Source organism: Rhineura floridana, chromosome 17 (assembly GCF_030035675.1).
Source record: "Rhineura floridana isolate rRhiFlo1 chromosome 17, rRhiFlo1.hap2, whole genome shotgun sequence".
Lineage (NCBI taxonomy): Eukaryota > Metazoa > Chordata > Lepidosauria > Squamata > Rhineuridae > Rhineura > Rhineura floridana.
Genome location: NC_084496.1, coordinates 29180194 through 29205940, shown reverse-complemented (window position 1 = coordinate 29205940; position 25747 = coordinate 29180194). Strand labels below are relative to the sequence as shown.

The following is a 25747-nucleotide window of genomic DNA, read 5'->3' as shown; positions in this document are numbered from 1 at the left end:
CATTCCATTCCCAGAAAGAATTACAAAGAAGGAAGTTCTCCTTTTTTAAAAAACAGGCACTTTCTTTACATACTGAAGACTGTAAATTAATTTAAATAGCAGTATGGCTAAAGTAAAAAAGCACTCAGTGAGGTTTTTAAAAAAAGGAGTGAAACATATAAGCAAAACCCAAAGATGTTGAAACAACTCAAATAACTTAAAATGATAACATATAATGAAGAGACCAGAATTAGCAGTAAATTGGATTACTACATCCCTGGCACAGAAATGGTAAATTATCATATCACTGTTGAGCAGGGGTGGTGTTTGCAACAGCTGAAGTATCAGGAAATCCTCAACACAGTCAGCAAGCACCAGATGGATAAAGGCAGTGCAGAATGTTTACTGTAAATAGATATGAGGGAGAGAAGTGTGCATTCTACTTCTCTGTGCCATCAGATAGTTTTGAAAGACTGTCTGATAGACTTTCAGATAGTGTTGAGAAGATTTAACTTCCATTCCAGTCTTCAGAGCACTGCCCAGCAAGCACAAGGGAGCCTTTAGAAAGTCTTTCAAAAGCAGCATGCATTAAAGAACTATATAACTGTTTTAATAGAGAGATGGCTACCAAATCACTGGATGGCATAATTATAAATACTCCAAAATAGTTTAATACAAACTCTAATAAATAAGTTTAGAAGCTTAGTGTAGAGTCTATTATCCTTGACTTTACAGACCAGTATGTCAATGAGATGATGAAAGCATATGGATTTCCACAGTTAAGAAAAAGTCAAAAAAAATTCTCATATTTGTAGAAATATACAACAGGAGAACTCACAGACAGGCTTTGCTACAGCAGGTGTTTATGCACCAAATACAAACTCCAAGTTCAGCATTAAGTAATAGCAGCCTGTAGAAGAGTCTTAACAAGGATGAATGTGGAACACTCAGTTGTTCAGCCAAGTTATCCAGGAGCTGCAAACCAGTTTTGCTCAAGTTTGATATTGAGCAACCAACAGGAAAATCAGAATGTCTCAGTAGCTATATGACCTCTTCTCCTACAGAGCACAATTGACTTGACCCCATGATTAGGCAATGTGAATCACTTGCTACGGGCAGAGCTACACTTGCCCTCCCTACCCATCACTGTCTGATAATGCACTATCTCTTGAGAAAATCCCATTTTTCCTTTTGCTGCTGGAGAAGCTTAGCTAAAGAAAGCATGGAGGCTTTTGCAACTCAAAATAACTGACTTTGCCTGAAGGCTTTTTAGCTTTATTGGACTGGACAAAGTGGATCTCTTTGTACAAACAAATCAGAAAAAAAAAGCAAAGCATTTTTCTTCCAGGCAGGTATAAAGTTTACTGTTTAATTGTGTATGGCTAGTTGTGAAATGCTAATGGTCGAACACCCTGAAGCTGTTAAAATGTATTTGAACTTTTCAAGGTGAAGAGTGCCATAAAAGCTGCAGTATCTGCAGCTCTCTCTCTACTCAGTTCTTGTTTTGTTTTGTTTAGCAATAAATTACCAATCTTACTTTACTCATCATCATAACTGCAGAATAAATAAACTCTTATTTCTTACTGCAGGCAAACAAACATGCTTCTTTACTGCTGCCTGGGTAGAGGACACAACTGAAACTGAAAAGCAGAGCAAAGGAAAGTCCAAGGGGTAGAATCTAACTTTAGCTCATAATACAAAGTTCTAACATTTAACTCTTCAAGGGTCATGTCACTATAGAGGCTTTTTTATTTTAAATTTAACAATGAAAGGAAAGAAAAAGAAAACAAAGAAAAATAATTTTAAAAATTGCTGAAGATACAAAAATAAAAATAAAGAAAAATAATATTTGAATACTAACAACAATAAACAAAAACCATTACAGATATAGTACTCATCAGTATATGTATCCTGAGTTAAGCATGTAAGTTAATATAAGCCCTCCAGATGTCCAAATAGGTATCCCTCGAAACTGATGTCTATATGAAATGTTTAAATGTAGCCAGGGCAGAGAGGTCTTCAGTCCATTACGTATTACCTGTGGATATTTATCCTTCCAGGCTCCAACATAAGGGCTCACAAAATCCACTCTTGCTGTCCTGCTGTTAACCCCCATACCACAGGAATATCATATAAAAAGTGTATGAATCAGTCTCAATTTCAGGTCAAATGAAACATTCAGTATAGCTTCTAAAGCAATTTTCCGTGGCTTAGGCAGTATAATCCCTTTTGTTTTCTGGATCATTCAAATAATTAAAGTTTGACTGTGATCATGAAAAATTCACCCTTAGTGAAGGCAAGTGAGCAGACATTTGGGGGTTCTTCCACATTAGGGTTTTATCCTGCACTTGCCCTGCCTTATTCACTGAATTTTTCAGAGTCCTTAAATGCTCCTGTTCTTAAACCAAGATATCATTATTGAAATGGAGGCTGTCATTGTCACAAATTAAAAAGACAATTTTCCCCAAAAAATCCTAGGAAGGGAGATGAAGCACAGCTGGGGGGGGAGCAAATTGTGGGGTAGCATGAAAATGATGGACGAGGCAGATATCAGACTGCAAGATAGTTGAGAAACCCTTGGCTACCCAAACAGCTGCACAAATAAAAATAAAAATCAAACCCATTCCCAAGTGATTCTCTCTTTTGTCCTATCCCAATCACTGCCACCTGCTCTCTCACTCAGTTGCAAGTAGGACCTATTCATGTTTACTCATGAGCAAGTTCCACTGATATTAATGGGACAAAAAGACACAATGGATGATTCCCCAATTTCTGAAAACAGTGAAATCTAATCGCTATCGGATCTGTCTCTGGCCACAAGCTGAACACAGATTGTCAAGTATAGGACAGAAGTAAAGAGAAACATGGCAATTTTTCTAATAGTGAGATTAATTTTAGGTGGTTTCCTTGCTAAAAAAAATGAATAAATAGAAGCCAAATTTGGTATCATTACCTAGTGGGTTGGAGGAAATGTAACCCTCAGGGGGGGAAAAGACCCATCTTCAGATAGCAGAAAATCATCTTCTTAGAGTTGTGGAATCCCACTTCTGAAAATGTGTAGCTCAGTTTTCTTCCTTAGAACATTAAAGGCTACCCTTACTACAACCAAAGTGAAAACAGATAATCTCAGAGTATACAGCACGACCCAGCAGAAATTAATCCAATGACTAGGTAATACTAACTAGCGTGGTTTGTGCATGCATCTATTTTACACATAGCGATGTGCAATATACTGCTAGCAAATACAATCCTTGCTAAACACAGCAAAAAAAAATGAGCTGACAATAGAATTAATGCATTGTTGAAATGATTTTTTAAAATGATTTTTCATTTTTGAGTCATACTACTATTAGCATTATAATCCTTAGTTTTCCCCCTTGAAGAAAGCTCCCTTCTTCGGTTACTGCAGTTTCATATACACAAGGATATACCTCTTGATATTTGACTAGGGGACTATGATAAAAACTCATCTCTCCACTAAATCATTTTTTTTTTGTCCCAGCTTAAATAACGAACAGTTCTTAACTTAATGACCCACAAAAAAGAATAAGAAATTGGACTATTTTCTCTACTTATCACAAGTTCAGGATGTCTCCAGTAGGGATAAAAACTATATTAAGGTGTCTGTAGTAACCATGATGGAGAATAAAGAAGAATGAATAAAGCTATTTACAAAAATAACTCCCAAAGAAGAATGATGAGAGAATGTGTCAAGAACTATAGTGAGTTCTCTCTTACCACTTAAAAAAAAGTATGTGAATAACGTTAAACATCTGAATATATAGTTTCTGCTTTACAAATTCAACAGTGATAGTAAGACTACAGCTGCTGAATTACCGAACATTGCATACAGAAAAAACAAAAATACCAATTCAATTTTATCTGAAAAGTTACCCCCATATGCACAAAATTCATTAATGTACTATTAAATGTTTTTTTAAAAAAATAATGCTTACAAAGAAAAAGGTAAAGGCAATGCAAAATTCATCTATTCTTAATGATAGATGAAAAGTAATATTAAATGTGTGAAGAAGTACTTCGTTTGTCCTAAGTCTTCAAATATTTAACTTCATTGGATGTCTATGAGTTCTAGCTTTATGAGGGAGAAAATCATTTCTCTATCCACTGTCTCCACCACGCATAATTTCATACACTTCTGTCATGTCGCCTCTTACTTGTCTTTTATCTCAACTAAAAAAACTGAAATGCCATTCAGTTCCAAGAATTATGGGGCAGCAACTGAGAAAAGGTAGAGCCTTTTGTGACCAGGTTATTTGCAGTACCAGCTGAGCTCGCATCAACCTGCCTGAGCCTTGTTATTGGCTTCTGAGGTCCTGCTCCCTGGTACTAAGGAGTACGAGGGATAGGGCCTTTCTTGTGATGGCCCCATGGGATATGAGTATGGCTCCCTTTCGGAGAACACTAATGACTTTTTAAAAATTTCAGTCAGCTTTTGAATGAGCTTAGATCTGTTCTGTTCTTTGGAAGCAAGTGCGTTGTAATGGTTAAAGTGTTGGACCAGGACCTGGGAGACCAGGTTTCAAATCCCCACTCAGCCATGAAGCTCACTGAGTGACCTTGGGCAAGTCACTGCCTTTCAGCCTAACCTACTTCAAAGGGTTGTCGTAGGGATTAAATGAGAAGGGGGAACCATGTACACCACCTTGAGCTACTTGGAGAAAAGGTAGGACATAAATTCAGTAAACTCTGTTTTAGTTGTGTTGTGTTTTACGTTACAATTCTATGTTTGTAATGTTTTGTGCTTTACTCTGTAAGGGCAATCCTGAAAAGCATCTTATAACTAATGAAATAAATAAATGATAATTTTGAGGGAGGATCCAGGAGTCTTTTGGATAATGGAAGGTGATGGATCTGTAGGAAGGAAGACCATGGGTGGGGACGTATCATGAGGAAAGGAGGTGAAAGCCATGGATGGCTTATAGGCGAAAGAAAAGGAGCTAGAGTCAAATATTACACAGTATCTTCTTAATGCTAGATCTTAGCTCTTCATACTCAACAACCTTCCTTGGATCTCTGAGTGTTCATTGCTCTGCTAATATCCCTTCCCTCAGCCCCCAGCCCCCCATAGCCCCCCTTGATGATTCACTAATTGTTTACTGAATTACTTAAGGATAATGCTAGAGAAATAAAATATGCTTTGAAGTATACTAATTAGCAGGAAGGATAAAGCTTGGGTTAAAATCAGATTGGCATTTTAGATGTGTTGAAAATGAAGAAGCTAATACACCTAGAGACAATGCTTAGAGATAATCAGAGTGCAACCATTTCTCTATCAATGGGTGAAGTGCTAATTAGACCAAAGGAAATAAAACTGTCATTGCGGGGTAAAAGGGTATAATAGAAAACAAATACTAATTGCCATTTCATTGTTAAAGAAAATATTATCAAGTATAGCAGAGTATGCAAAAAATCCATTTTATAAGTAAATACCAGACATCATTGTTAGACTATTCAGTTAAATAAATACCAGTTCACAGATAATCATGCTAAAAGCATGCCAAGACAATGGACAGAAAGAACAGGGACCAGGTTGATGCTGCAGAAGGAGACCAAAATATTACCACCACGCAAATTATTCTGCTGAAGAATGTTAAAACCAGCCTTAAAACATCCATCTCAACTATACAGGGGGTGCATTAACTTGCTTTATTATCTTCAAACCTTAATTAGGGTGCAAATAATGTAAGCTACATTATCAAGTGCAATTAGTTATATTTCCAACAATAATTTATTTTAACTTACATTCTGCTGCTTGGTATAATCTTGTGCCCATCTCTAAACCAAGTCACTTGCGGTCTGGGAGAGCATGGGATGTGTGGGAAGTTTAGAACTGTGGCTTGCCCTTGAGACACTGTTTTCCTCTGGTCCGCATCCTGGAAATTGCCCATGTCTGCAAAGAAAAGTTATATTAAGAAACTGGGAAGTTTCATCTTTCATGCAGTCTCTCTTTCTTTTTCAGGGGTCACAGAGAATAATTATGTTCTATAGCAGTCGTTGGCATTGCTATAATTAAGCAGCAAGATATGACAGACCTTGTGGTAGTGCTGATGAGTGCAGGTTTGTGGGTGTGTAGCGAGGCATGAGGCAAAGCCCAGTGACTCTAGGACACTCAAGAAACGCCTCGGTCAGCACTACTGCGTGTTTGCATTTTCTTGGACAGACAATTGGCTTTTCCCACCAATTGCAAATGGTCATATTTAATAGCAGATGCACTCCTATAATGTCATTTTACAAAATATTTAAAACATTTCTAAGGCACATGTAAACAAGGTAGCTTTAAATTGCAACTCTAAGGTGGCTCTTTCATTGGGTTTTGGGCAGGTGAGAGGTACCTGGATCATTTTTATTTTAAAGAATATATCCCACGCCTCCACTACAAAAAGTCTTCAAGGCAGCTTACATCAAAATTAAGATCTATATCACAGCCTAAAAATAGACAATACCAACATAAAAGAGCAGTACTGATAAGACCAACTATATACAGGAAAAAGCACCAGGGTGAAAAAAAACCTTTAAAAAACTAGTGATGTTAATTTTAAGAGCTTGAATTAATAGAATGTTGTTAGTCTAGTGCCTAACGCTGCAATCCAATACGCACTTACTTGTAAGTCCCATTGAACCCAAAGGACCTTAGACATGTATCAGATTGCAGCCTAAATCTCTGCCACGGGTGGCCTTTTCCTATTGTTTTGCTGTTTAAAACTGTTTAGTTGTATAATTATATTTCGTACATTGCCTTGAGATATGTTTGTGGAAGGTGAAGCACTACTACTACTATTACAAGAGGAAATGTGTCAGGCAAGCTGCATCAGTTCCAAAGATGATGTGCCACCACACAAAAGACTGTTTTCCCAGCAGACACCCATGTGAACAGGGCCAGCTCCAGGCATGCAGGGCCCTTGGGCATCAGCTTGCCCTGGCCCCCCAGTGTGTGTGTGTGTGTGTGCATGCACGCATACACCCCCCGCACCCCCCACGGCCCCCCTACCTGTCTAGTCTTTACCATTGCCCTTAATGAAGATGGCGGCCGCAGTTACCCTAAGGGGAATGAAGCTTCTGCCGCCATCTTTGTTGATGGCACATGTGCATGCTATGCGCGCACATCTCTGCCATCAACTAAGATGACGGCAGCTGCTTCAGTACCTTAGGGAAGCTGCGGCCACCATCTTCATTAAAGGCAATGCTAAAAAGGTAAGTGGGGGCGTGGGGGGGAGCACGGATCGCAGAAAGGGAGTGGAGGGCCCCTCAGGGCCTCCTGTAGCTCTGGGGCCCTCGGGCCAGTGCCCAACCTGGCCACCCTTTAGAACCGGCCCTGCATGTGAAGATATGGAAATTCAGAGAAAGACCTCAGAGAAATAACTTAATTGCCGGCTTGGCTAATGTGGGAGAAGGCAGTCCTTCCGATTCTCTAGTCCAAGATCTTTTAGTGTGTTATAAGTAAACACCAGCACTTTGAAACTGAATTGTGTCCAAAAACAGACTGGCGGCTAGCGAAGATCTTTCAGTATCGGTGTGATGTGATCACTGCAGTGAATTCCTCTTAACAATCTCAGTGCAGTCTTGTGAGCCACCTGAAGCTTCCAAACACTTCTCAAAGGTAGCCACATGTATAATGCATTGCAGTAATTAAACCTGGAAATTATCAAAGCATGGATAATGATAGCCGAATCGCATCTTTCCAGAAGAGGGCACAGATGGCATACTAACTAAAGCTGGCAAAGGGGACTTTGAGCTACGGAAGCCATTATAGAGGAATCAAGACTGTGCAAAAGTCAGGATTTGGATTTAGAGCTTAAAGAATAAGACTGGGGCCAAGGACATGAGGGTGTAAGATAGGGTAAAAGACATATGACAGGGCTAGGAAAGGTGGACATAAGAGCCAAAGGCCTATCTAGTTGAAAAAAAAGCTGAGCATCCTGTTAACTGGATGCCTATAAGAAGCCCACAAACAGAGCACGAGTGCGACAGCACTGTCCCCACTTACGTACAGTAGAAGGGAAGGCAAGGAGAAAGTGGACACTGCCTAAGATAGGCAAGGCAGCAGCTTAAGGTCTAGGAGATGGATCATTATAAACCCAAGAATTTTGAAGAGACACCTGTCTTCGTTCAAAAGAAACCTGAGTTGCCAAGTAGTGTTTCATATAATAGACAAAAAGATGAACTGTCTGAGAAAAAAATCAAGGTGCATATCCCATGACTTTGTTGCAAAAGACTCAAATTCTCTGGTGCAACATGACAAAAATGAAGATACTGAAGAAAAAAAAAACCCTAAAAAAACCTGACAAGCCACTAGAAAATCAAGTCAATATTGGGCTTTAATTACCAGCGTGATTTTTCTGGGGACTAATATAATTAACACTATATAGTTCACAAATGTCTGTATCTTTTGTTTACTTTTGTAATCAGATTACCTACTTAAAAAGAACTATTGAACCATGCAAGTAGTCCTAATTAACCCTGTTGTTACATTATCAGTTTGGTTTTCACAATTTAAGACATTTTCTAATTAAAAATTGTTTAGCGATTCTTACGCATCTGTGTTAATTTACAACTCAACTAATTATTTTTGGGCATAATGTTTTTCTGTACCATAAATGTTACCTGTGAATTAATGTTTGTGATGTTTTTCCAGGCTTTTAAGCTTTTAAATGTCATAATACTTTATATGTAATTCATTGCAAGCCAGAAGCAGTTACTATGTGGTTGCTCACATCCAGATTTAATGCCATTTAATTTAGGTAACTGTTATTATTAATGTTCTTGGTTTGTAGGCTTTGACTGCGCTGTACTATTCTTTCTTCACTACCAGGAATTTATAGGTAGGGATTCCTTTCACCCACCCTGGTATGATCTGGCTTCAGCTGGCCCCAGGCTGGGACTCTGAGGGAGGGGCAGTCAGAGAACCTGCTGGGGTCGGGGGGCAGCTTGTTTCTCGGCTCACCGGAAACTCAGAGGGGGCAGGCCTCTCAGAGTACACAAGTGGGATTGGTTCTGCAGCCAGATAGGGATGTGCTCCAATTTCGCAAAATTCAAATTTAACACCAAATTTCCTATTTATTCACACTTTTTTTGTTGTCCTTGTGGATTGGGTTTTTTTCTAGCGGTTTTCCATGGCTAAAGCAGATTTTTTTTTAAAAAAACTGCATCAACAATAGTGATATAAATATTGATATTTCCCTCAAGCTATCAATATTTATGTGGATGTTTCATTTGAAATATCAATATTTTTTAAAAAATCTATGAAAATCAATATTATAAAAAATGTTGATATTCGTATCTATATTTTTGCAGAGAAAAAATGAATCATTATTTACAGCAAATAGCAAACAATGATCCATGACAAAGTGGTGTCAGAAGGAAGTTCGATGGAGCAAAAATTGAACTGGCACCAAAATGCGGATCCCATCCCTACAGCCAGAGTGGATGAGGCAGCGGATGTGGCAATGACTCAGCCTCGCCCTGCCAGGGGGCATTCCAGCAGATCAAGCAAAAGCATCAAGGGCTGGATTGGTCACAATGGTTGCCAGGTGAGGGGTTGGGCCAAAAGGGGCAGTTTGGCCCATGCAGGGGCTGTACAGTTGGCCCCTGCAGTGCTTGTTCTCATCGGCTTAGAGATGTCTGGGTGTGGTGGCAAATCCCTTCCCCTACCCTAGTGTGGATTCATTTCTGAGTCATCTGCATGTAAAGCATAAGCTATTCCACCTGAATAAAAATCCTTCTACACAGCCCATAGCAGTCTAAGAATGGATCTTGTCGAAGCTGAGTGCAGGGGGAAGACAAATCCCCCATGATGTGCATTTGCTGCTGCTCTTGTGGCTGAGTGGCTACAAAGCCACTCTGTGGAGAATGCAGTGTGTATTTAAGGCTGGGAGCTCCCTCTGTCTTTGCCTCTGACATCACTTCTATGGTTTGTTTTTTTATTCAACCAATCATGCCAGCAGGCAGCAGGAGGCCCTTCCCCCTGGTGGGGCTCTGTTAGGGTTGCCATATTTCCCGGATATTTACCCAGATTCTAGCCACGCTACCCAGTAAAAGTAAGTAAAAGCAAGTTCCAAGCCCTTGTGGATCCAGAGAGGCAAGGCAAAATGTGCAGGCCCATTTTGTTGAAAAATCAACAAAAGAAACTTCTGCCTTCCATTGTTCTTAGCCAATGATGGACACCACAGCTGTCCTGGGAAAATAAAGAATTTTAGCCTGCCTGCCTGCTGCATATTCAGAATCTAGCAGTTTAGGAAACTGCACGTGCTCACTTCATCAACTCATGCAGCTCCACCCCTCATCCACAGACCTTCTGGTTCAGTCGGCAAGCAGACAGTCATCGTCATCTCAATTGCCTGTGTCTCAGGGCATGTCTCTTAAGTGGTGAATGCAATGGGGGGGGTCTGCCTGCCATCATGGAGGATGGCATAAAGGGATATAAATCCACCAAACACTCCCTCCCCTGAACAAATACGTAAAAGCAATCTTCTCTGTAGGAAAGACTGCAGTATTAGTATTTGCATTTTTTGGCCCTGCCCCACCCTGTTAAGTGGTGCTTACTCCCAAGTAAAGTTGCACTGGATTGCAGCCTCACTCACCCTGTTGCCCAGCAGAGCCTCTGTTCAGCAATTCAGAGAAAGGTAATAAGTATTTTTGATACATATCCCCCTTCAAAATGACTAGCAGGCATCTCCCCACCAAAGATCTCCCTATTTCATTTCCTCCCCAGGGTGTATGGGTGTATGTGTGTGTCTGTTCATGTGTGTACATGTACACACTCACGTGCATATATACATACACACAGACCATCCATCCAATGCAGTGGGGGCGTGTAACCTCCCCCTCCCCGCAAGACCAATAGGAATGGCTTTTCCCCCTTAAGACCAATAGGAATGGAATAGCTGTCCTGTCTAATGCTAGCACAACTTACCAGGTCTCTAGAATTCACTGCACTTTTTTTTATTATTTTTAAAAGGTGCCAGCACTCAAAGTCTCCATCAAGTTCCAGCCTTTGTCATAGAAGGCTGCCTTTCCCCTCGCCCTGCTCTGGCACGTGAGAATCAGTCTACTAAAGACACTTCTTACATGCTCAGATGCGACCTCTCTTTAGATACGATGACTGACTGAATAGATAACATTGAACTCTTTATTTCTATCAGCATTAAAAACTTGTTCATGTCACATTTCCTAATTGTTGGTACAGACAAAATCTTGGTCACAATGTTGCTTTTTAACGGATACTTTGTTGGCTCTTTGTTTTCTGCTGTATATTTATACTGCTGCATTGTCTTGTTTTATGCTCATTTCTATTTTGTGTTTTTATACTGATTGTGTACTTTTATTGTTTTTATTATACTTGTAAGCTGGCCTGAGCTCCTTTTAGGCATTTAAGACTGAAAATATAAGGTGTTTTTAAACAAAGGATGCCTCACATCCTCCTCCAGTATTGGTGGTAATTACTAGGCACAAAAACAAAACAGCGGGACAACACAATCATTAATATGTTTAATTTGCATAATTAGCAAATAATTTATATAATATGCAGATCAGCCTGGCCGGATTTGTGGAAATGGAATATGGCAACCCTAGGCTCTGTGCCATCTCCCAGGAGAAGCACACCAGCACACCCAGGCACACAGGGGTGTAGCCGTCCAGGGTCTCAGGGGGTCTTAGACCCTTTACTTTTTTGGGAGCAGGGTCCCAGCAGGGCCCCTATGTCTCCAGCATCCCACAAGTCATCAGCATGAAAGGGGAGTGTGTTAGCCACTGAGAAGAGTCTTCTAACATGCTTCCTTGTCCCTCCCTGCTGATTGGAGGCAATCAGAATGAAAGGAGCTGAGTCAGCCATTGAGAAGCCTTTCATGCTTATTGGCTCCTAGGGATATCTGTTGTTGTGGGAGAAGGCATTAACAAGAGTCTAATTCTCAACCCAGGAGCAAAAAAGAGGGGTGTGTGTGGTTGTGACTGGCATGAAGGGACCCTGCACGTCTGAATTTGCCACTATACTAGTGGGGGCACATCAAAAAGGGGGGGTTCATATCTTCCTGAGTAAAGGGTCAAAGGCGGCACTGACTGACGTCTGGTCTGCTGCAAAGGGAAAACCCAAAGATGGCCTCTGGCAGGGCACTGAGGGCCAAACCTCACTTCTCTGTGTGGAGGAACCTTCCTTAAGTCCGAGCTTTCCCGGCCTGTTCACTGTGCCTTCGCCCTCTCGGAGGCGTTTTCTATTTCCCACCCGGCGTTCTGGTTGAGTCCCGTCCATCAGGCAGATGGCTGAGAGAGCTCTGCCCTACTAGCACAGGTGGAGCCAATAGGCAGCGTCCTAATATGGGTCTCCTCAGGAGCTGCTGTCTGATTGGGGGTCTGGACTGGGGCCTACTTAAAAGGTAAAGCACTGGTGAGCCCCATTGGCCGTCACTGGCTCAACCTACCCTATGGATTGAGCCACTGTCAGCGAGAGGATGTGTGCACCCTTCTTGCATTTCTTGGGGTTGTGAGGATCACAAGAGGATTCAAATCCCTGCATGGAGAGATGGCTGGGGTCACTCTTGGCCATGCCACTGGGGCTGCTGGAATAGCAGGGGGCTTATCTTGGTTTGCATGGAGTGAGGCAGGAGTTGGACTGGGGAGGGGGATGCTTCCATTATAAGTTTCAGGACGGGTGGCTTGCAGAGGGCATGGCTAGAACAGTGCCTGATGGTTGGGGCTGCGGTGGTGTTGCCAGGTCAGCTGTGGATGTATCTGTCATTTTTATACTTTTAAACTATTTTCAGTTGTGTTTCCCGCCTCCCATCCAGGCTGAGCACACACTGGGTATGGAGGCGTATCTCACATCATGGCTTAACGTGAGTATAGGATTTCTCTGTTAATTCCCTTATCGCAAGATTTTAGCACAATTACTAGGTACCCTGGAAACCAGTTTCATCAATCATACCCTACAGGGATAAATAAATGCTTGGACAAAACAGGATTCCGGACCCTGTTTCCCAGCAGAACAAACATGCAACATATGGTTGTAATGCTCAAAGTATTTATGTTGATATTAACACATTCTAGTCTGTACTTTATTGTATTAAGTATATATTATATTAATATTGGGACCTAATGTAATGCTTAACTGAGATTAAAGGCAAAAGGAATTCACACTTCATAAAGGAGGTGGATGGGGTGGGGAAGAACTGGGTAATCTCGGGGCTCACTCTAGATGCCTTTAAATGTGTTAAGGTGTTGTAAGGCACCTTGAATAGTGCATCATGGCTAGGTGGGTGGAGCAGAAATTCCACATAAATAAATAAGCATGGGTAAGAGATCCCACAAGCCCTGTCCAATGTTGGTAATATCATTCAAACCTTAAAAGTTTTACAGTCCAATCCATGTTTTAAACTAATATGTGTTGCATGATATCTGCAAAACAAAAATTAAATAATGGGGCACTGGAAGAGTGAATGGCTGCTTGGCTAGCTTGTACAGCATTAACACATTATTATTCTTGATGCTAATATTAACCTGCAGGAAAAATAAATTCAGCACATTTCCTCTCATGATGCCTCTCTTCTCCATTTAATCACTTCCTTGTAAATGGTCATGTCTAATAAAGAATTCCATTCGCCCACTTCATCTTCCTGCCATTTATCAAATGACAGCCACTGTTGCTGACCTTCCAGTTAAGTGCCCTGAGGAACAATAATCAAAGTCTCAGACAGAGACGTGTAGCGTATAAGCAAATAGTGAAACTTTGTCTAACTGGTGAGATTTCTACATGTCTTCTCCACAGGCAGATGATGATATGGAACTGGTGGATATAGGTTTTCATCAATAGAAGGTTAACTGAGGATGCCTCAATTCCATGGGAATTCTTCTCTGGTAATACCAAAGCTTTGGGCCACAATTTCTAAACTTACTGACACAACTTAGTCAAAAATTCTTCTGTTTCAAAATTCTCCAATATGGAAAAAACCAACAGCTATGAAAACAGTGTGAAGTGCCACAGTCCACATAACAGGTCAAGAAAAGGAAAGGTGAGGCTAAAACTATATGCTGTGCATGGGATATGTGATTGATATCCCAACATTTAATTTATTTGCTTTTCCTTAAAAGGAGTCTCAGAGGCTCCAAATTGTATCGAAGCAGCTAGGGGAGAGGAAAGCAGCTCCTGGGTAGGGGGAGGTATGGAATGGGGGTAGGCAATATTATCACACAAAAGTGGAGAGTAGACCCTTGACACCTATTGCCCTGGCTCAGCCTCCACGTAATAGAGACTTCGGTTGCCATGTTGACCTGCCTTCCTATCTGGTGGAGCTGTTAATAAATGCCAGGCAGTCCACAAAGAAACAACTCTTATCCATGATGGGGTGGCTGATCTGGAAAGTATTACAGAGATCTGGATGGGTGAGCTGGGGGGCCCTGGCTGTTTCAAAGAGTGCATTTGCAAAGGGCTTTAAGACAGTCCCTGTGCTCCTGTTTGAGCCTCTAAAGCAGCCACCCTCCTCCTTTAAACATCAGAGAGAGCATGCGTGGGGAGGACTTGGACTCTCCCCTGCCTCTGCTGCCGGTCCACTTGCTCCATTGTTTAAAGGAGAAGGGGGCAGTTGTTTGAAACAGTACTTTTGCAAAGGGCTTTAAGACAGCCCCTGTGCTCCTGTATGAATCTCTGGAGTCTCAACAGGAGCACGGGGGCTGTTTCAAAGCCTTTGCCCGTTTTCCCGCACTGCTTTTTTACAACTCTGAAATCAGGAGTGAATTAAAGGTGGAGTGTGTGGATACTTGCGAAGCTGTGCAAGGGATTTTGACAGGTGGGTGGTTCTGCTGACATTGCAAATTTGGCCCACAGGGATGATCCTGATAAGGATCTGGATGGTGGAGCCAAAAAGGTTCCCCACCCTGACTTACCAGGACATGGCAGCAAAGGAGTGGCCTTCCAGCAGGCACTGCAGTATGTCATGCTTCCATTAGTCCATGGATGTAGCTGCAAGCATCCAGCAAAAATGGGGCACTACATTTTCCATGGTTTCCAGTATCTCTAGAAGCTTCCAGCAAGCTTGTGCAGGTGCTAACAGAGATCTACACTGTTACTCTTCAGACCCTTCCTGCCATAAGTTTGAGAAAGGGAATGTAAAGACAGGGAGGCTCCATGGCAGGGTAAAGTTAAAATCAAATCAATAAGACCATGGTAGGCTCCAGAAGGGTGTATTTCTGTTCCTAAATGGATCTGGGGGTGGGCATTATAACTTGTTTTCAGACTCTGCCCCATCATCTACATACTACACCCTCCTTCTGACTTCTAAGTATTTCCTAGTCCATTATAAGGCAAGACATCAGAGGGTGTCATAACAGCTAAAAAAGGGAATAAACCTTGGCTACCCAGTACAGTCCCCTGGGTTCAGCCCCTGTAGGAGAGGAGAAGGTGTTGCTTCAGCAATTGCTCTCTGACAGTTGCCTTCTCTAGCTAAGGTACTTTTCTGTAACTACATTATTTTTTAAAAAACAAGGAAAACAGAAACAGTAAGCGGAAGCAAAGAGTTGGTCCTGCCTAGTCATACTCACATAGGAAAATGTAATGGGAGGAGCTGCTGTTCTGGAACCAAGAAGCACTGTTGGTCAATCTAAGTCCTATCAACTGAGTTCTGTTGATGGAAAATTCTATCTACCTTGCTGTTCACCATTTGCCTGAGAGTGGAAGAGGATTCACATTACTGAATTCACAACTTAGGGTTGTATTTATCTAAGTCCTATTGAGAGTAAACCCATTGGAATTGTTGAACCTAAGTTAGTCATGTTTTAATTTCAATGAGTCTACTCGGAGTGGGGTTATCACGGAATATAACCCTTAAAATATTCTCACTGGGTTGTATTCAGTGCTAGTTCTCCTAATGGTAGGCATGACTAACTCCAGTTCATTAATTTCAGTGGGTCTACTCTGAGCAGGACCTTCGCTGGATATAACCCATTTACTTATATCCATATTCATGTTTTTTCGAAGTCCAGATGGAGCCAATTTTCAAAGAGTTTGGAAAGAGTCCGGTCTATAAAAATCAAAAGCACCAGCTGATAATAAGATCGGACACATTTTGCAATTCAAGCCACATATCCTGGCATCTGTAATGGAGAAAATCAACAGATACATCCAAGTGAAAGTCAAGTATTTAATCAGAAGTTAAGCTTGGCAGTTTCTACAATCAGAGGCTTGGACACGGTATGAGTTGGCTCACTTGGCCTTAGAGGGGTGCTTGACCTCTCTTGTAGGAGCTTTGTATGTGCGGTTTTAGCAGCTTCCTAACCTCTTCACATTAAAGGGCGTCTTATCCTTGGTCTTCAACTTGCCCAGCTATAGGTGTAACAACGGTCTGCATTGTCAGTTTATATATCTTTGGAAGGTGGCATACTAAGCAGACTCTGGGATCTAAAACCAATACACTTTTATTCCCTTCTGAGACAACAGAATTAGCCTGGTGTAATGGGCAGAAAAATGGTTATAACATTGTAATCTGCATATGAGCTGGAATTTTATTAAGAAATTTGGGAATAAATGCCATTCATACATACATGCCACTTGAACTTCTGATTTTCTTTGCAAGAGTGCCCCCATTCTGTTCCTCACAACACACTGATAAAAACCAGCATCAGATCTTTGCAAAGATGGGATAACATACCTGTAGGACAGAAAGAGATATAGTAGTTATAACATATATTTGATTTTAATATCTGTTCTCAAAAACAGTTTAAGCCTAAAGGAGATTGTCTCAAGTCAACTACTCAAAACTATGCTTTTTTTCAAAATGTTTCACTATTTTATCCTATTCCCATGATTCAGTCCTCATTTCTTTTTTGCATGGTTCTACAATATGCTATATCAAAAGTGTATGTGAAAAGCTTAGATGAATTACATCACATGTTAAAGAACCATTTGTAAATAGATTGCCTAGCATTACATAGACATTTTCTATCACTCAGACATTCTCTCCTCTGCAAGGCAGGGAAGCTAACTTCTTGCCAGGTCACGACAAAAAGCAAAACAGAAATCTTATGTAAGATATTGGGAAAGATATTCAGCAACATAAAATCCCCACTTTTGAAGCCTTAAAAAAAAACCCTAAAGTTATAAACATACTGAAGAAAAGATAAGGTGCTGCACATATTGTAGGGAGGTCTAAGAGAAAATCATGGCCAAGAAGAGAGAGGAGTGAATTTTTGCTTTGTGGTTTGTTAATGTATTTTATTGGATGTTGTAACTGCTGCTTTTTGTAAATTGTATTGTTTTTATTGATGTATTTTTATATTTGTGTTTATTTTTTTTGTAAGCCGCCTTGAGGGCCTTTTGGCCAAAAGGCGGGGTAGAAATATACAACAACAATAATGGTGACTACTGCCCTCAATAGACTTACACACATACACACACACCCCTCTGCCAGTTCTGCTGTCCTCTTTCCCTGTTCATTTCTCCCTTGTCTAAGATGGCAGACAACAGACTTTCACAGAGCTAGAGGAGGTTTTATAGAGCTGTCATTGCCAGTATCAATGTTTAACGTTTGCATCCTGCCATGTTCTCTGGTTAAACCAATTTGCAGGATTTTATGACACTTCAATCTGCTTTCTGGAAAAGCCAAAATTAGAAGAACACCCAAATCAGCTACAATAGTACATTTAAGTGTGATTACCATAGGCCTAATGATGTTACATCTCTTTCTTGTGCCCACAGTAATTTTAGCACCAATTTTTAAATATACCTTTTTTAAAAAAGGTGCATGAAAGGATGAGTGCTTATCCATAAGAGCATTCATGCTCTGCCCTAGCAAACATGCATGTTACAGGCTTACAAAGCTATCCTTGCAGCTGATCAGAGGAGAAGCAAAAGTAAAGATCCAAAGCCCTGCCAGGTACATGGTGGAAGGAAGGGAGGAGTGCCCCTCTATGGATGGACAGCATTGGGGTATACTTATTTTAAACAAATATAGGACCATTTCCACCTCCAGTTACAGCAGCCAGAGAGGCATGGCGTGTAGTATCTCACCAGTTATATTTTGATCCATATGCTCATGTTAAATTAATTTCAATTAACTTTACGGAATAATCCAGATTTGAAAGTAGAGAGACAGTCCTTTTCGGGGAAGAAGTGGGTTAAGGATCAGATGGAGAACTTTTGTCATTTTCAATTTTGCTGTTTAGATATCACTTATCCACTAGTTGTCCTGTCCAGAGCCGGAAACACGAGGCTAAGACGCGGGTGCAATTAAATCTCATTTTATTAAAGTAATACATCAAAGGCATTGCGCTTCATAGAGAAACCTGCACTTACTCACTAAAAGTCCCTAACTACACTCCAGACATACTCTGCGGCGTATGAAGGAAGTTGACTCAGCAACTCCCCACTGTGAGCGGCAACCTTAAGTAGGGAACGTTTTCAATCGTAATCTCTGACTTCTTCGCAAGTCCTGTCTCTCCCCTGTCTGTTTCTTGTGGCGGCAGGAGCGAGGTGACGGAGGGCGTGTCTCTAATGGCTCATCGGAAGACACCTGCTCCTGTGTAACACGCTCGAGGTCAGGGGGCTGTGTCACGCTGGTGGCATCCTGGGAACTGCTTGGTAAGGGAGGAGTTGGTACTTTCACTGAAGCTTCCCCCAACAGATCAGCAGCAGCAGCTGGGGGCGGCGCGCTCTCCTCCTCGGAGATCGCGCCATCCGTGGGAACTGGCTCAAGTTCAGGCTCACTTCCCCCCCAAAGGTCCAGCTCAGACTCAACAACTCCCAAGTCTGTGTCTCCTGGCAGTGGAGGCGCCTGAAACTCATGCCTCCCCCCTTCCTGTCCCTCCTGGGAGAGCTACGGCTCAACACTAGTGCTGAATGGCACTACTGTCAACTACAGCATCATTTAGAGATTTATTTTTTTGACTATCAGCTTTAGGGATAGAAAGGTCTGTCAATTTTGGTTCTCTTTGGTTTTTCATTTTTCCAGTCTTAAATTCAGTTCTCCACATTTTTTGCAATTTGCTATTTTTTCCAAAAAAAATCCTAATAAAAATTTTCCAGCATTTTAGTGTAAATTTCTCCTAATAAACAAATTTTTGCAGGCAGTTTTGACTCATCTACACATTTTTGCAAATAATTTCTCATCATAGGATGCATTTTGTATGTTATTTTCACTCATATATTCATTTTTATGCACACTTTCCCCTAATATATACATATATACATTTTTGTGAACATTGGTTGGTTGGTGAACTGCATTGCAAATCTGCATTGCATTGCAACTGCATTGCAAGTCTGCAAATTGCGAAGGATGGCTGTGAAATGTGAACTGAATTGAATTTGCCACCCATCCCTAATAAGTTTTGAGTGCCTTGGCATCCCCTGTATTGCTAGAGGGGAAAAATGGATGTACGCAAAAACTAAAGCTGTGATACTTGTTTAAATGTGGCATGGTGGATGTTCAAGATCTTAGAGATTAATGGAATAAGAGTTACAGTATTCCATTTTGGTCAATGGAATGGTGCTTTAGCATCTGTATGCAATCTTTCTTTATATTTATAATCGAGATTGAACCAACAAAAATTAATATTTTGGGTATATTGAACTCCACAGTGCCTTTATAGGCAGGGATTGGTTCATTCAGATAGTTAGTTATATCCTGCCCTCCCTCCCAGTAGGAGACCAGGGCAGCAAACAAAAGCACTAAAATCACTCTAAAACATCATAAAAACACATTTTAAAATATATTACAGCAAAACATCCTTAAAACAAAAACAAACAAAACATCTTTAAAAATATATTTTTTAGAAAAAGCTTTAAAAACATGCTTTTTAATATGTTATTCCAACACGGATGTAGACTGGATAAGGTCTCTACTTAAAAGGCTTGTTGAGAGAGGAAGGTCTTCAGCAGATATCAAAAAGATAACGGAGATGGCAATGTAACACTGAAAATTTCTTTTGAGGCATGTGATGTGGACATGTTCTGTGGTGTTCTCTTTTTGGTCAAAAATTGCTGCTTATCTCAACTTCGTTTTGGAGAAATCCTTGATATTTGTAGATGTTCACACACTCTTAAATTATATTCCTGTTGTGTGGGGACTAACAGACAACAAAAGTAGGTTCTGCAAGTCCTTATGGTGGCTAAGAAACTTAAACTGCAAGGTTGGAAGGACAAACATCCGTCATCTATCATCCAGTGGTTTGAAGATCTCACTGCCCTTTCTGTGTTTGAAAGCACGGCTTATGACGGCCTGTTTTATTTAGATACCTATTTGGACTGCCTATGTGAATGTATACGTTCAAATCAGGATTGATGGAATACTCTTATTTTGTTAATGTCAACTGGCAATGGTTTTTGTTGTTGCTTAATTATTTTAAACTTTTTTCTTTTCTGTTCTATTTGAAATTAAAAATGGAAGAATGGAGTTTTCCCTTTTTGTTTCTGTTTTATGTTGTCGTTACTTCCAGTTTCAGGGCTGGCATAAAATTCAGACTCATTTACTTGTATCTAGTCACCCGACTATTACAAAATGAAAGCTGTACAAGGTAGCATCAGCTTCCTCAAACCCTAAAGAGGCCTGAAATGCTGGATTTCCTGGGGGGGGGGGAAATCACAGCATACACTTTTAAAAATAAATGTTGATTCTCTTTTAATCATTAAAACAAAATATTAAAATAAAATGGGATGAAATAAAATGAATGTATGCAAATCTGAATAAAATTATGTAAACCTAAATGAATAAAAGCATTAAAAAAACTTAAAATTCTGACTCTCCCTGGCAGGTCACAGCATTCTTTCTTAATAATTTTCTCCTCTCATCAGTTACTGCAGATGGAAAATGTGCCATTTTCACAGTTGAACATTTATCTTGTACAAGATAAGTTATAGACTCACGGCTTGCATAAATTTCCTCCAGTTTTGGAGTGTCTTCCTGATCCATCTATGGTACACCCCTGATGTTGTTAAGGCAAGGAGATCAAACACTGATAACGCAACGTCTGTGAAACAGCTTAGAGGCACCTTATGAGGTCAGATTCTCTCTCCATCCTCAGAGAAGGATATCTGAAATATTCTATGGCCTCTGGGATGCCCTCCTCGGAACTATGGGATTATGCCTCAATTCATTAATATCTATTTACTTTTCATTAACTTCTTAGAAGCCAGACATAAACAAATCAAGAGCCGCTATTTATGTAAGAAGTGCCTACCATTCTTTTCAGACCCATGCATTCCTACTGCAGTTTACAGCATTAAAAAAATCACAACATAATAATTTTAAATGATCCTAAAAGCACTGAAATGATATATAACACAGCATATAATTGCATGTAAAAATTATGAGCACACCTGAACAAATAGCAGCAGAAAATGCAAAACTAATAACTAAACCACCTGGGCAACTAAAAACTGGCATCTGAAACTCATCAGATTTGGTAATAAGTGAGCATCACTGAAGAGCACATTCTAAAGATAAGGTGCACACCTGAGAAAGCCCTTTCACCAGTCAGCACCTGTCTTACCTCCACTGGGGAAACACTCTGAGAAAAGGTCTCAGATTGATAATCTTAACTAAGTAGGTGTGTGAGGCAATAGGAGGCAACTGGAGTTCCTGAGCCACAGTATGACCACCTCAGCTTTATATGTAGTTTACTTTAAAATGTCATTCAGCCGTTAGTCGTTCCGTCGTCTTCATTTGTAATATATCTGATTTGTCAACCTGAAACTGAGCTGAGGGGGTAACTTTAAAGTGAATAAAATATCTGAATAATCCCTGTAATCTGGCATTAAACAAAAGCACATTCCCTCCAGTCACCTTCTGGAGAGCTAACAAGATTAATGAATCTCTGAATAAAAAAGGTGAGATGATGGAATAATGCTTTATTTTTAATTATACTGGAAGAAAAGGCTTCTAAAAGAAAAAAGAAAACTATGAACAGAATCAACTTTTCCTGCCAATCTTTTCCCAGATACTAACACTTCTTTGCCTAACCTACTGTCATGGGCCCCATGGGGAGCCTTTGGCAAGATTGGGAGGATGAGCAATAGATTACAGAAGTCACAGAGGAGGCTGGGGAAAACATGGGAGAAATGTTTCCAGAAGCCTCTCATGTCTGACAAAGTTCCCAGGCCTAGAGTCTTCCAGAGAGAGGAAAGCAAAAGCAGTCTGTCAGAGCCCAAGTTTACACATTCGCCAAGGACAAGGAGATTAGAAAAGGACATAAAATGGTCTAGTCAGAAAATGGTCTCTTCTTTCAGGAAAAGCCCTCGCCTTGCAAAAAAAAAAAAAGCAAGAAAGTACTAGGACATGCCCACACCCCTCTCTTATATTTAGAATAGGATATATAGGGTGAACGAGATTAGGGCATAGCAACAACAGTCTACTGTTGTCTCCATATGCTTAGTTTGTATCCTGAGATATGTAGAGTGCTGTTGCTTCCATTTGCCTAGTTTGTATCAGGAGAGATGCCTAGCCTGTTTCAGAGATATGCCTAGTCTGTTAGTGTTTGTATCCTGAATCATGCCTAAAATACCTGATGCTGTGTTCATGTACTGACTTCTGGAATAAAGCTTTGTGTGTAAAACCCAGCCTTCGAGTCCTGAGTCTGCTTCTCTAGTTGGGAGCCAGGACACCTATAAGGCTAAAAATTTACCTTATGCTGGTTATAATGCACCCCCCACCTCCATTTGCAATATGTAGATACTGACCTACCTTACAAGGTTGTCATAAGGATTATGTTAAATACTTTGAACACTTAAATGCTCTATATATTAAATAAATATTTCTGAAGTGTGAGGTGGAATTATGCCTGTACTCAGGAGGGTATAGGAGACTCTCACGTAAGGACCCAGTTCTCACTTCTGATGCAGGCACCACTCCAAAAACTACAAGGCAGTATCCACTAACTTCAGTGAGCTACGTGATAAAATCAAAATGCAATCCTCTTATGATTCCCATATATGAAAAAGAACTGTTATCTACACAGAGGAGCCACAGCCCAGTGATAGAGCATCTAATTTGCACACAGAAGGCCCCCAGCATCTCAAGGCAGGGCTGGAAATCTGAAACTGCTGGTCAGTAAAGACAATGTGCTAGACCAAGCGCCTGGCTCAGGATAAGGGAGATTCCTGTGTTTATACATTGCTTTAGAATATCTCCCTATAGACCTTTAAGAGGCTTCAAATGACTTCCTATACATTATCTGTAACCCTTACAACAGCCAGATAAGTCAGCATATAATAGCAGCAGCAAAAGCACTTAAGGCTGAGATAGTTTGCCCAACGTAGCATAGTATTTTTCTGGGAAGAGATGTAAACAACATTTTCAGTATTAATAAATCACATATATTCTGCTCATGGAAACTCCAAAGTGCCTTTCATGGAGATCTCAGGCAGGCCTCCCATTCAAACATTGGCCAAGTTGAGTGCTGCTTAGCTATAAAAACACAGCAGTTTCATAGGGTCTAGGAGCATTCTTGGGGCAGAAGAGCTCTTGCTATTGTTAGCTCAATATCTTTGAAACTTGCAGTAAAAAGGATGTACTAAGCATTAAATCTAGTTTATCACCAAAAGCTAACAGTCTTTCCCAATAATTGAGGGATCATTTCGCATGCAAGAGAGAAAAGGGCATTTTCATTGTCTGGATGCCAGAAGGGCACTTAAAGTTTCTGCAGATCTGAGCAAGTAATTTAGGAAAATGCACAATTTGTTTGGAGTGGAGCAGTCTGGAAGAGACTGGCTACTTAAGAAAATCTAAGACAGAAGATGGATAGTATATCAATAAGTGAAAATATCAATGAAAACCTTGGAAATAAGTCTTTTTTTATGTTCCAGAACTCAACATCAGGTAAAAGGCTGCCATGTCTTAAGTGACTAAATTCAAAATTTTGGCATCTTAAAGTCCTCTGAATTGGTATGCATTTAATTTTTTTCTATAGCCCAATCTGAATTGTAGCAATTTTTTAAAAAATGAGCCTGTGAAGCTGCCTTATGACAACTGGTCTGTCCAGCCCAGCATTGTCTTCTGGCGGCAGCTCTCCAGCGTCTCCAGCAAAGAGGTCTTTCACATCATCGTTACCTGTCCAAGTAACAGGAGATGCTGCTCTCAGCCCATAGGCTACTCTGCTGCCATGACAGAGGCACAAGGGTTCAGTTTTCACAAGATCTAGAACAGGTATAGTGAACATGAAACCTCAGTCATGCCTTTTTACTGCTTTCAGAGAACATTAACACTAACTTAGTATCTAGCTAAAACAGAGAGCCCACCAGGAAACAGTACTAGATAACTGGGTCAAATTGCTTCTCTCCCAGTATGCATCCAGTCCAACTCAGGAACCATGTGCAAAGCTGACTCAGGCTATAATTCAGAGCTTGGAAAAGTTACTTTTTTGAACTACAACTCCCATCAGCTCCAGCCAGCATGGCCACTGGATTGGGCTGATGGGAGTTGTAGTTCAAAAAAGTAACTTTTCCAAGCTCTGGGCTATATTACTATTTATTTGTTTATTAAATAAATTTCCATCCCACCCTTCCTTCCAGAAGAAGCCCAGAGCAGCAAACAAAGGACAAAACACTAAAAATGTCTTAAAATATCTTAAAAACAAAATATCTTCTAAAACATCTTAAAAAGCGATTCCAAAATAGACACAGACTAGGATAAGGTCTCTACTTAAAAGGCTTGTTGAGATAGGAAGATCTTCAGTAGGCACTGAAAACATAACAGAGATGGCGCCAAGGGGAGGGAATTCCAAAGGGTGGGTGCCACTACACTAAAGGTCTGTGTCCTATGTTGTGCAGAGTGGACCTCCTGATAAGATGGTATCTGCAGGAGGCCCTCACATGCAGAGCGCAGTGATCGACTGGGTATATAAGGTGTAAGACAATATTTCAGGTATCCTGGTCCCAAGCCATATAGGGCTTTATACACCAAAACCAGAACCTTGAAATTTATCTGAATGTACTTGTGGCCTCTAAGGTTGATGTTGCCTTTACAAATTTAAAGCAAAGATACTGGGAGAAAGATGAGAGACCGAGCTGCCTGTGGGTCTGCTGTTTAAGGCAACAGAACAAAACATGTTCTTTTGATTAAGGACAGTTTAAACATGTAACACAACACCCTAGATGGGGTGAACAAGCAATTTCAAGACTTACACTCTGCCTTATATATCAAAGGAATACTAAGGCTAGAGAAACAGAAATATCTAAATTTCTGACCCAATTAGGACTCCTACAATTAGACACAGACCAGACAGCATGCCCTGCAGAACTCCTGAGAAGAAAGGAAATAAACAGAATAGTCAAGCGAGTGGATACCGGTAAGGTGCCAGGCCCAGATGGATTTCCCCTGGAGTGCTATAAGTCTCATCTTGACATATTAACAACCAAACTGCATTCTGTTTACTATGAAGCTTTTGAAAAATCTTCACTTCCCCCTTGTCTATATGAAACCCACATTTCTGTAATCTCAAAACCTGGCAAAGACCCCAAACTCTGTTGGAACTGTCATTCAGTTGCACTAATCAATGCTAATGCCAAAATCCTCCCCCAAAGCGGGCAGGTTTCAGGAAGTGATAAGCACCCTAATCCATCCACACCAGGTTGGATTCATATGGCACCACCAAGGGGCAGATAATCTGCATTTTGCAATGAATCTAGTGGTGCTCAGCAGTCCCAGCACGTTGCCATCAGCCCTTCTTTCCTTGGATGCAAATGCACTGGCCCTTTTTCTTCTCCATGCTCATGTATATTTGGTATAACCCAGGAATATGGGCAAACATATGGGCAAATGGCATATTGTCACCTTTTCCT

At 40.7% G+C, this 25747-nt stretch overlaps 1 protein-coding gene across 8 annotated transcripts in view; it reads right to left on the bottom strand.

Annotated features, from left to right (window-relative positions):
• Positions 1 to 25747, bottom strand: part of SDK1 (sidekick cell adhesion molecule 1) — a 681727-nt gene that overhangs the window by 494579 nt on the left and 161401 nt on the right. For all 8 annotated transcript variants that reach the window (XM_061599424.1, XM_061599427.1, XM_061599426.1 and 5 more), the window contains 2 exons: positions 16522 to 16628; positions 5743 to 5890 (listed from right to left, as the gene is read on the bottom strand). In XM_061599424.1, the coding sequence (XP_061455408.1) occupies positions 5743 to 5890; positions 16522 to 16628 (255 nt within the window). The remainder of the gene's footprint in view (positions 1 to 5742; positions 5891 to 16521; positions 16629 to 25747) is intronic.